The sequence below is a fragment of the Calypte anna genome, chromosome Z (assembly GCF_003957555.1).
Source record: "Calypte anna isolate BGI_N300 chromosome Z, bCalAnn1_v1.p, whole genome shotgun sequence".
Classification (NCBI taxonomy): domain Eukaryota; kingdom Metazoa; phylum Chordata; class Aves; order Apodiformes; family Trochilidae; genus Calypte; species Calypte anna.
Genome location: NC_044274.1, coordinates 56,524,761 through 56,537,506, shown reverse-complemented (window position 1 = coordinate 56,537,506; position 12,746 = coordinate 56,524,761). Strand labels below are relative to the sequence as shown.

Genomic DNA, 12,746 nt, shown 5'->3' with positions numbered 1-12,746 from the left:
AAAAACTGAATTTCTCACAAGACCTCAGGGTGTGGACTGTTAGGGAACTGCAAAAAATCATAAAATATAGCACAGGTTCCTTACTCAGGAATGAAAAGTGATATACTTAAAGGTGTACAATTTAAGGATCTCCCCTTGCACATAGTGGGGGTTTACCTCCAAATGAGTTAAGCATTCAGAGACAAACACTAGAAGTGTGAAAATTGTGTACTGCAATATGTCCTTAAAAGATAAGGTAAAAGTCAAAAGCCATTGTTTAGAACCATTATAATTTATTCCAGAGCACTCCATATTAAAAACTGTATCAGAACACAAAACCAAAAATCCGTATCTGGAAAGGTAAAATAAGAGGCAGTAACAGGAACCTATGCTTGTGCTCATAAAAGGAAACTACCCTTCAGTGAGATACCAAAGCAAACAAACTCACCCACCAACATGAAAGCTAACCAAAGCAGCTTGTTTTTTGCAGAATACAGTAAAAACCACTTCATATAGAAGCAAGAGAGATTCAAAATAGAAGCCACAGCACAGAGAAGGACAAACAAGATATCAGCTTGAAGGAACAGCCTTCATACAAAGCAAGACAAAACATACGGGGGCTTATATTTGGAAGAGAGATGGCATAACAGACACCTAAGCAATTGGAAATGGTATGTAGTGTATGTAGCAAAGGCACCAAAAGATTCTTTATAATTATTAAGCAACGAGCTTAAAATTAACAAAATGAATTTTTAAAATACACAACACATAATTAGATCTTAGAACTCATTGCAACATGATGTTGCAATGCTAAAAACCAGAAATACTTTCTTTAAGGGATCAGATTAGTTCATGAAGATGACTTTCACTGAGAGCTGATAAACATGAAATGCTGCCTCTGGCTGAGGGCACATGCAACTCTTCATAGTAACACTGGATAGATGAAAATTGTATTTTCTCATTACTTATTGTCTTGCCCTCTACAATCCTATCAATGCTGTAACACAACGCTCTGCTAACCATAGGTTTGGTCTGACACAACATGCCTATTCTGGATAGAAAAAATAAAGTGATAGTGATGGTATTGTACCCTAGACTTAAAAAGTCTGTGAGAGTCAAAAGAATTAATTTAGAAGATGACTCTGTGGTGACTGCATTTGGCTGCTTAAGCCTGAAGAACTACTGGCTATACATACTGACTAATACAGCAGTGGTAGCTGCCAACAACACATCTACAATGCAGAAGTGATCCACTTATCACTTTGAAGTGGACTGCATTCTGCAGTTTTGAAATTGTTCATCTCGATTCAATGATTGTTCAAGTAAAACAGTGAAGATTATCATTTTATAGATTAGCTGCATTTTCTGTACTTTTTTCAAAAGTTTCCTGTACTGTAAAAGTAGCGTAATATTAGTGTGTAATACTAACCTAAAATAATAATAAAAAAACCCCAAACCTACAGCATACACAGCACTCCTCCTTATACAAAAATATACCTTTGGCTGGTATAATTCTTCAATTACTTACACAATTGTGGGATTATGAAATGAAAATCACCAAAGCAAATAATTCATCTACCTAAAAAGTACTTTGAAAAACACTTAAAATTTAATGTACTCAACAGATTAAGAGTCTGCTATTGTAACTGATCCAAAAAGCTAGTACTATTTTATAATTTTACAATGCAATTTAACAGTCAACAAAATTAGCTAGACTAGCCTTGTTAGTGCAACAGCTAGGTTACACGGCAAAGGAATGTGGTCTAAGTTCTCAGTTTAGTGAAATTACTATCAGAATAGAAGATCACAACAACAGGTTAAACCCTCCAACCCTGCCCCAATAAGGACAATACTCTTGCAATGGAATTAAAGCGAACTGTGTAGTCAAGCCACCTAGACTTTTTGCTAGATGTTAATTGTTAACAGTTTATTGTCACTAAAATGTACACTGCTGTTCAGGTCCTACAATGTACACTGCTGTTCAGGTCCTATATGTAATTTAAGTTTGTTATTTCAGGATGTTTTTCAGTGTTGAAAAAAACCAAAAGAAACCAAAACAATTATAACAATTGCATTTGATTATACCACAAACAATTTACTATTCAGCAAGACTGACTGATGGATTCCAGTATGTAGCTCTCCTAACAACATCAGATACAATGTTTACCACAAAGGTGCCAAAATGTGCCTGCATCAAACCTACTGCTTAACTTAATGTACTTTTTAAAAAAAAACCCTTACTTATTGAATGATTAAGGCAGAAAACTTAAGTGCACTAACCTGCTGCTGTAAGCGAAGCTTGTCTTCTTCCATCTGTTTGATTTTTGATCTTTCTAGCTCAACTTGGTGTGTACATTCTTCTCTCGCACGTCGGACAGAATCCTGTAGCTCCTGCAGACTTCGTTCGTGCTCTGCTTGCAACTCCATCTTTACTCTTTGAAGCTTAAAAGTGAGAAACACTTCATATTAATCCATAGGTGCAAGAGCTTTATTTTAGAAGCCCCTCTTACAACTGTTGCTAGTATTAATGACTAAAAAAAATCTTTATCCAATTTAGAAATTAAACCACAGAAATTCTCTGTGCTTGCTATATACTCCTTTATTCGCTTCCAGTTTAACTAACGACTTGCAAATTACTTTATTTGGGCTACGAATATACTCTTGCTTGACAATTTTAAAAATTGATCTATCCATATCTCTATTGTACTTACTACACTATCACAGAATCACAGAATCACAGAATCACAGAATCCTAGGGGTTGGAAGGGACCTCGAAAGATCATCTAGTCCAACCCCCCTGCCAGAGCAGGGCCACCTAGAGTACATCACATAGGAACGTGTCCAGACGGGTTTTGAATGTCTCCAGTGAAGGAGACTCCACGACCCCCCTGGGCAGCCTGTTCCAGGGCTCTGTCACCCTCACAGTAAAAAAATTTTTTCGAATATTCAACTTGAACCTCCTATGCTCCAATTTACACCCATTACCCCTTGTCCTATCACTGGTCACCACTGAGAAAAGCCTAACTCCATCTCCCTGACACTCACCCCTTACATATTTGAAAACATTGATGAGGTCACCCCTCAGTCTCCTTTTCTCCAAACTAAAGAGACCCAGCTCCCTCAGCCTTTCCTCATAAGGGAGATGTTCCACTCCCTTAATCATCTTAGTAGCTCTGCGCTGGACTCTTTCAAGCACTTCCCTGTCCTTCTTGAACTGAGGGGCCCAGAACTGGACACAATACTCCAGGTGCTGCCTCACCAATGCAGAATAGAGGGGGAGGAGAACCTCTCTTGACCTACTAACCACACCCTTTCTAATGCACCCCAGGATGCCATTGGCCTTCTTGGCCACAAGGGCACATTGCTGGCTCATGGTCATCTTCTTGTCAACCAGGACCCCCAGGTCTCTTTCATCTACAGTGCTCCCCAGCAGGTCAGCCCCCAACCTATACTGGGACATCTTGTTGTTCTTCCCCAAATGCAAGACTCTACACTTCCCCTTGTTGAATTTCATCATGTTTCTCCCTGCCCAACTCTCCAGCCTGTCCAAGTCTCTCTGAATGGCAGCACAGCCCTCTGGTGTGTCAGCCACTCCTCCCAGCTTAGTGTCATCAGCAAACTTGCTGAGGGTACATTCTATACCCTCATCCAAGTCGTTGATGAAGATATTAAACAACACCGGTCCCAGCACTGACCCCTGAGGGACTCCACTAGTCACACACCTCCAACCAGATTCTGCCCCATTGACTACAACTCTCTGACTCCTTCCTTTCAACCAGTTCCTGATCCACCTCACTTCCTGATCACCAAACCCATATTTGATCGACTTATCTACAAGGATGCTGTGAGAGACGGTGTCAAATGCTTTACTGAAATCAAGATAAACCACATCTACCGCTCTTCCATCATCTATCCACCTAGTAATTTCCTCATAGAAGGCTATGAGGTTAGTCAAACATGATTTACCCTTGATAAAACCATGCTGACTGCTCTTGATGACTCCCATGTCCTTGATATGCCTGGAGATTGTGACAAGAACAAGTTGTTCCATCACCTTTCCAGGGATGGAGGTGAGGCTGACCGGTCTATAGTTACCCGGGTCTTCCTTCTTGCCCTTCTTGTAGACTGGAGTGACATTTGCTATCCTCCAGTCCTCAGGCACCTCTCCTGTTACCCATGACTTACTGAAGATGATGGAGAGTGGCCTAGCAATGACCTCCGCCAGCTCCCTCAGCACCCTTGGATGCATTCCATCTGGACCCATCGACTTATGGATGTTCAGATTACTCAGCTGATCCCTAACCCAATCCTCATCTACCATGTCAAACTCCTCATCTATCTCGACTACTTCTGGGGCTAAATGAATCTGGGGCTCATGCGGAAACCCCGCAGGAGTAAAGACAGAGGCAAAGAAGGCATTCAGCACCTCTGCCTTCTTTATATCCTCTGTCACCAGGGCTCCCTGCTCATTCCTTAGTGGGCCAATATTGCCTCTAGTGTTAGTTTTGTTAGCTATGTATTTGAAAAAGCCCTTTCTATTATCCTTAACCTGACTTGCAAGGTTAAGTTCCAAGGAGGCCTTAGCTTTCCTAATTGCCTCCCTACATCCTCTGACAACAGTCCTATATTCCTCCCAAGTGACCAGCCCCCCCTTCCATGATCTGTAGATTTTCCTTTTCCACTTAAGTTTTCCCAGCAGTTCCTTTTTTAACCATGCTGGCCTCCTAGCTCCCTTACTAGATTTCCTAACCATAGGGACGCTCTGATCCTGTGCTTGCAAATAGTGGTCCTTGAATATTGACCAGCTATCTTGAGCCCCTTTATCTTCTAACACCCTGTCCCATGGGATTTCTCTTAACAGTTGATTGAGGAGGCCAAAGTTTGCCCTGTGGAAGTCCAGGGTTCTGGTCCTACTGGGATTCTGTTCCTTCCACACAGGATCCTGAACTCTACCATCTCATGATCACTGCAGCCAAGGTTGCCATTGACCACCACTGCTTCAACAAGGCCCTTCTTGTTGGTTAGTACAAGATCCAGCAGCGCTCCTCTTCTAGTCGGCTTGTCCACCATTTGCATTAAGAAGTTATCATCAATGCACTGGAGGAACCTCCTAGACTGTGAAAGGCTGGCTGTGTGAGTCAACCAGCAGATATCGGGGTAGTTAAAATCTCCCATGAGGGCTAGGGACTGAAGTTGTGAGGCTGCTTTCAGCTGCCTGTAGAAGGCCTCATCAACCTCCTCGCCTTGATCAGGAGGTCTGTAGTAGACCCCCACAACTGTGTCACCCACACCAGCCTGCCCCTTAATTCTTACCCACAAACTTTCAACTTGCCCTTCATCAGCCCCTGCACAAAACTCAACACATTCTAGCTGCTCTCTCACATAAAGAGCAACTCCACCACCTCGCTTCCCCGCCCTATCTTTCCGAAAAAGCACATAGCCATCCATGGCCACATTCCAGTCATGTGACCTATCCCACCATGTCTCCCCAACCTTTTACTATAAGCAACAATGATAAACATATCTTCACTGCAGTAACAATGAAGTCACAGCTACATCCAAGATGCCTTTAGATCAGTAAAGACTGCACTCTTCACATAAAGAACACCGAGAGAATTTCTCATTGAGCTTAACAGGAAAACAGTCCTTGACATGTTTGAACTTTATAGAAAAATGTTATGGTCCAGATAACTGCTAGCTAAATAGAAACCTCTCCAAACAGCCCATTTCTCAAATCATGTAATTGCTAAATGAACCCTACATCATTTTGTCTAAATGCTTTGGAATACACTGATTTTTATCTTCTCTAAACCTTCAGGTCAGAATGTCACTAGAATTAGAGGAAGTTTTGAGACAAACATGAATGAGATTCAAAATAAATACTTTTACTCAGAATGAAATGCAGTCAAGCAAAAGCTAATTATCAGATTTTTTTGCACAGATGTAAAAGGTAAAGTCAGAGACTGTTTACAGCACAAAATTAATCTTGGGGGGTTCTGACAACCTCAGTACAGGAAAAGACACATTCAACCAGTCAGACCATGTGCTGGGAGCTTGCTTAACTTTATTCATAGGCACATGAGGGATACAAAGGATAGCAACATTTATCTGAGCTACAGGAAGAGTTTGCTGGACTGCTAAATGACGATAGCAGTTTACATAGGACAGAAGTACTCAGGTACAGAAATGGGCAATTTATTTTCTTCTTTTCTCTGCTGAGAAAAAAATGCTGTTCAGCTACATCAGGAGCAGTCACAGCTACTTATTTCTCCTATATCTTTTTTGGTCCCACCACTAAGAAAAAAAAAACAAACACTATCAAATTGCTGGATAACAAAACCTAGAAAACTGCAGTTTGTCCCCACTGTCCTAATCATCTTCTCTGATTTCAATGGTTAATCTAGCAATTACTGTTTGAAATAAGGCAGTCTTGCAGACGTGTACAACCACCTGACAGTACTAAACTTAAAATGGAGATAAGGTAGTGTTGTACAAAAGCCTCCACTGGCATATTAATTCTGCTAAGAACAAAGTATTTACTGTTCTGCCATTCTGACAACTCCTTTAAAAGTCCACTGTATCTCCATTTCAATAAAAATGTGTAATGGTACCAAAACATAGCTTAAATTATTGGTGCTTCTCTATGTATCAGCATGAATGTAGCTATTTCAGTTCTTATACATACGTTGATGCAAAATCTCTACAAACCTTACAGAAATAGTTCATGCAATTGCATTGTTTAAAGTAACCAAACACTTTTTACCTCAGACTCAGCACTGAAAAGCTGTCGTTCTCGCTTATCTAGATCTCTCAGGGTTTTCTGAAGTTGTTCTTCCAAAACAGTATATTCTGCTACCTAAAATAGCAAAGAGGCATATTTTCTTGCAGTGAATATATTTTGGGCACAGAAAGAATTTACCCTTGCTATGCTATAAAACAGTAACAATTTTTGCTTGGGAATTCACATATAAAAGAGATACCTAGCTCTTTAGAAATTGTGATGGAGGGCACTTTCTTAGACAAGAAAGACTAACAGGTTACCCTGCACAGAACTGTAGAACTGCTTTTGACCATACCAGTGAAAAGGCAATTAAAGTTAAAAAGCCCCCACAGAAAGCGAGCTAACCTAAAGGATTTCCAACAAATTACTTCTAACTTTTTTGCACTGTTGTAAACTAGATGCATCCATACCAGTATGCATGAAGACCAATTACAGACCCCTTGTTCTATGTTACAATGATGAAACATCTTCTCAGATTTTATAGGCGTGAGATTTAGGAGATTTTCAGCAAGTGTAAGAATATGTTTCCTACCTTTTTCTTCACTACTGCTTCTCTCTCCCTATCTCTTTTCTTCCATTCTTCTGCAAGTGCTTGCATGTGGGCCATTTCCTTCTTTTTAAGCTTTCAAAAGCAAGAAAAGGAACAAAAATCAGAAAACAAATCAAAATCGTTGAAAATTCAACTTTGAAGCAGAGTACAAGCAAATCTTAGCCTTGAAGCAAAAGAACTAAAAACTAACTCAAGGGATGGGTCCAGTAGTAAAAGACATTTCTCCCCCTCAAGTACAAATGCAAAACAAGAAAAAAATCCTAAAAAACTGGCACTAGATTCTCAGTATCTTTTAACACAAAGTACATGACTCACACCTAGAATGACATCAACAGCAGAAACACAATGGATTTGAATTGAGAAGAAATGCAGTGTTACTGCTCAACACCAATAAACTGAATTGTATCTACTGAACTTCATAAACAAGTAATGCGCAATTGTGAAGGGGAATTCTTTATTTCACTACCTGCCACCTACTTCAGCAACTTAACAGAAAATGATTAACCACTTTCTTTAAAAATATAGAAGACACTTGCGTAAAATTGAAGTTTTAATTTGCCATATGAACAAAATTTAACTTTATATGAACCAGTGGCAAAGTTTAAGAAAAATACATCTAATATTCCCCTCGCCAATTCTGCTAAAGCTTCTCTGGCAGTCATGCCGTTTATCATAAACAGAAAAAGTAAAAACCTGGTTTTCAAAAATGTCCTCTTGCATTTCTTTCCACATTTCTAACTCCAGTGCTGCTTTGTATTCAAGAGTTTCTCGAGGCTCTGCACGGTTTTCTGGAGCACAGTGAGTCTGAGCATGAGGGACGTGCCGTTGTTGACCAGCACCTATGCACTGATATAGTAAGAGTGAATCTTTAAGTGCAAAGCAAACTTTTCAAAGAATTGTTCAAGGAAAAAGAATAAGATGTATATAAAATTTACTTGAGAAGAATCTGACACCAGAACTTCTTGCATTTTCACAAGCCCATAGTCTTCCAAAGTGATAGCATAAGACAGCTCTGCTATCCTGTTGCCTGACCTATAAATAAGAATAGTATTTTCATTCAAATTATCTTAAAAATACAGAAATTTAATTGCTAGACAACACAAAACACAGTGAAGTTTGAGTGTTAAAAGGTTATGTGTAATATCAGAGACTCTAAATAGTTGCCTACATGAGAGACCAGACATGCTGTAAATTGTTTTAACTTATGGACTAATTCATACACCTACAGTAAGCTTTAACAAATACCTTGTCACTGAAAACCTATTAAACATTGCTTCCCTGTAACAGGAGAATAATCCAAATTTGTACCTATTGTCGTAAATCTTTCTAACAAATACACTTGTTGAATACAGGTATTGCTGATGACTTTTTTCTAAAATACTCAATGAATTTCATTAGTCTTGCTTTTTCAAAGGTCAAAAGTAACTTTCTAGCTAATCATAATATAGCACATCACATCTGGTAAACCATCCTTGGATTACTACAACAAGCTTCTGTTCTGGAAGCTTCAGCACAGAGAACTGACAACTTCAAATACACTCACAGAGTAAATATCTACCTACTCTTGTACCACAAAAAAAATGCCTAGATAACATTTTGATGAACTAATCTGAAACCATTTGCAGTTTCTGCTGAGGTAGAACAATGTATCTCTGCTTTTGCACCACTCATCATACACAAAATATAGTAAACAAAAGTAGTTTTCTGCACAGAGAGATACTAAAAGAAGGAATATGCACAAATCATTTGAAATTTATCACTAGTCTGATATGAACTCACACTGCAGTGTTGACCTGTACTTGGTCAAAAACAAAACTATGATTTCAGTTATAATTATTTGATGATGCAAAGGCAATTTAACAGTCACTTGAAGCCTGGAAGGTAAAAAGCAATTTGGAACAAAAGGCTTAAGGAAATAACCATCGCTGCAGTTTTCACAGAAATGCTCTTCCAGGAAACGTAGAAAGACAACACTAAAATGTTTTTACAAAGGTGTAATCTTCTACAGCTATTTGCAAGGGGAAAAAACCAACAAATATTGTACATCACTAAGTGAACCTGCCCTGGCTGGACTAGATCTCCAGAGGTCCGTTCCGTAGCATTCTGTGATTCTGTGATCACGTGTTAACATAAACTACCACATTAAAATCTTACAGCTTTCTATTAGTCACTGATTAAAAATCAAGTTCAGATTCAAAGACACAGTCCTCAGAAAAATGAGTAATTTAAGTCGGTTGAACATACCAGAAAGAACATTAAATCAAGAGCAAAACTGGAAGCGTTATCAACACAGCAAAATGCATACTTGCTTACATTTTGAGAATGCCATCTAGTGGTTATTAAGTTGTATGCAAAACCAGGTTTCATTTTAACAAACTTATGAAAACATGAACCTGACCGTACAGTGACTTCATAAAGTAACTCTCTACAGATTCAGGCCATGCTGGCTTTCACCTGAGAAAGTTTATTTAAAGTAAGAGATCAGTTTTCTATCAACATGGGACAAAGGCAGATACGAGTGTTTGCATCAGGAACCTGAAGTTCCCAGTGTGTCAAATATAGCATGTCTTAATTATCTCTAAGATTAGAGACCTCAATCTTAATAGCAACTATATTTATTTCTAAATGCCTATTCAGCTTGCATTATCACACAGAAAAATGCCAAGACACTGATTGATAGCACAGTTCACATGTTCAATGAGGACACAGGACAGAAGTGACTAGAAGTTTCTTCAAATATGTAAAAGAGAAAGCTATCCTGTTATGTAAATTTACATTTATCTTTAGACAGAAAATTGACTAATTACATTGCTCCTGATGCACACAAGCTCAAACCCTTGCTACTATCACAGGATATAATCCTCAAACAGGAAACCTCTCTACTCTGTATGTATCTGTCCTCCTACCCTTAGTGAAAGACAATTGTATCTAATAGCATACTATGGACAGTCTTAACTATTTTCTGGAATATCAGCAGCTTTTTATTAAGTAACTTACCGAGGAAAGTGTCTCGATAACATTTTTTCCAATTATTTATTTTTTTAATCTGTCTGTGAAGCTTAGCCAAGTTCATGATTCTATAAAGGTTTCTACAATGACTCTTACAGTGGTGTAGGGTTGAATAATATGCCTGAAGCAATTTAATTTTAATAACCTGGATGCCTATTGCCACCCCTATATTGCAGTACTCTGCAGACTGTTTACCTATTCAAAAAGGGCTTGTCATTTTTAAAAGTAATACTAAACAAACAATTCTTTAAGACTTGCTACAGAGTAAATAATTTTTAAAAACAGTTTTACCCTTGTGCTGCTGTTACACTGACTGTTTCGTAAGAAGTCTGGCGCCAGCATTGTTCACCATTACCACCCAAGAAACGTGTTTTTTCTGAAGTCAATACATTGGAAAGCTGAATTTTTGCCACCCCTAAAAGTAAGTCTTTAGCTGTTTTATCCTTGTGCCACAATTCGACCAGCAGAGGTAATCTGGAACAAAAAAGTTATTTTACTGTAAGACATCAACAAAAAAGAGAGCATTCATATTCACTTGGGAAAAGGACCTCATGTTCTAAAAGTAATGTCCCAAATCAGTGATGGTCACATCTGTTTCACAACTGTGAAACAGTGAGGTGGATTTACTGCTTCTCAGTCAGAGGAATGAGATTGACTGGCTTTAAATCTTTTCCATCACTCACTTTTGGCAGATTATCATTCCTTTCTCAAATTATTTGAATAAGTAATGCTGCCGTCAATGCGATTGACTGAAATATACCACTATTTTGATGACTGATTATTCCACTTTGAAAATTATGCCACAGCTCTCACTGTACTCAGCTTCCTACGCACCTGCTGTATTTCAAAGACATTCAAATTCTCAAGCTGAAGATCTTACGTAAAAAATTGAAACTTGTGACTGCATTTAAAACACTAAAAAAATGCAATAAAACCCAAATGAATAAGAGATAAAAAGAATGCAAATCATCACCTGAAGAATGTATCTTGAAGCTGATGAGGTATAGTTGCAAAGTCAAATGCACAGTAGGATTGTGGCAGAAAGACTTCCATGTTCTTTCTGACTTCTACAGGTGGGCTTGTCATGATGGGTGCTGCACTGCCAAAAAATGGATACGAGTACCTAACAAAACCAATAACAAAAATAATCAAATTTAATAAACATTTTTTTCTGCAACAAGAGAAACAGTTTAAGCACCTTCTGCTGAAGCATGACTTGTATTAAGGTTAGCAAAATTTGAACCAATACATTTAATAACAGAACTTAAATCTCAAATATTCACATATTCATTTACTTCAGCACTAATCCAGATTCACTTACATATACTCTTATTCAGAAGAAAAAAGCTTTGATAAATTCTATGTTTACCACTATATTAATTAGTCTTTATATAATAATTTCAGAATTTCAATTCAAGTCAGTAGAGAAATAGAAGCATGGAACGTTATATTGAAATGTAAATTGCTATTTGAGAATATTTGTAACTGTATTTACAGCTAAGATTGGTCTAACAATTTATAACTAAGCATAAATACATATACATACATATATATATTTGTAACTAAGCATATAGACACAGTGAAACCATTGGAAAATTTCAGTCACATTTGAAGAACTTTTAGAATTCCTATAATTTAACTCACTAAAAGGAAATTCAAATCATTTTATCAGTGTAATTTACAACATGGCCCGAAACTACTGGCAAAATTCAATGTATGACAAACTACAAAAAAAGGGCAGGAGGAAGAGGGGCACTGAATGAAACACTACATTCAGCAATAACTAAAATTCTCTGGGTAGGATTTTTGTTTGTTTGTTTTTTAAAATTGCCACTGTATCTACAAAAACCTCTTGATCCTAAGGTAAACCTAAATCAAAACAAACAAGTTGATAAAAGAAAAGTTCCCCACTTCACTTCTTCACTGGCAATATTAAAACAAAACAAAACAACCAAATCTCAACCTGCATACAGATACTGGTTTCAGTACCCTTACATTTAACTGATTCCTCACCTTTTTAGTTCTTATTCCTCCAAATTAGCATACCCCTCCCAGCTACCCTCTGCTTATCCATTCTCTGAAAGTACTTCCATACTTTTCTTTCTTGTGACATAAGTAAGAAATTAAACTCTGAGCATGTGTTTCAAACTAGCACTGGCAGTTTTCTACTTTTGCTTCAGGTAGAAAACTCAGATCTCCAAAAGTCCTGTCTTTTTGATAACACAGTTTAATATAACAGAAGATGCTGCTTCTCCCTACTAAGCTTTTCCTTTGGTGTGCAAAAGCCTCTGATACTACCTCTCAATTATAACGCATTTACCACACTAGTTCTTCACTTTAAGTTTAGAATGTGCTTTCTCCACATTCACTGTCACACACAAACCAGGTGATCTGTCTCTTACTAAAACACTACAAGATGTTTTTGGT

The 12,746-nt window shown here is 38.0% G+C and overlaps 1 protein-coding gene across 1 annotated transcript in view; it reads right to left on the bottom strand.

The window, feature by feature from the left end:
* Positions 1-12,746, bottom strand: part of CEP120 (centrosomal protein 120) — a 37,054-nt gene that overhangs the window by 13,922 nt on the left and 10,386 nt on the right. The window contains exons 11-17 of the mRNA XM_030467233.1: positions 11,293-11,442; positions 10,611-10,793; positions 8,246-8,342; positions 8,004-8,156; positions 7,293-7,382; positions 6,743-6,835; positions 2,260-2,421 (exon numbers count right to left, since the gene is read on the bottom strand). Coding sequence (XP_030323093.1) covers positions 2,260-2,421; positions 6,743-6,835; positions 7,293-7,382; positions 8,004-8,156; positions 8,246-8,342; positions 10,611-10,793; positions 11,293-11,442 — 928 coding nt within the window. The remainder of the gene's footprint in view (positions 1-2,259; positions 2,422-6,742; positions 6,836-7,292; positions 7,383-8,003; positions 8,157-8,245; positions 8,343-10,610; positions 10,794-11,292; positions 11,443-12,746) is intronic.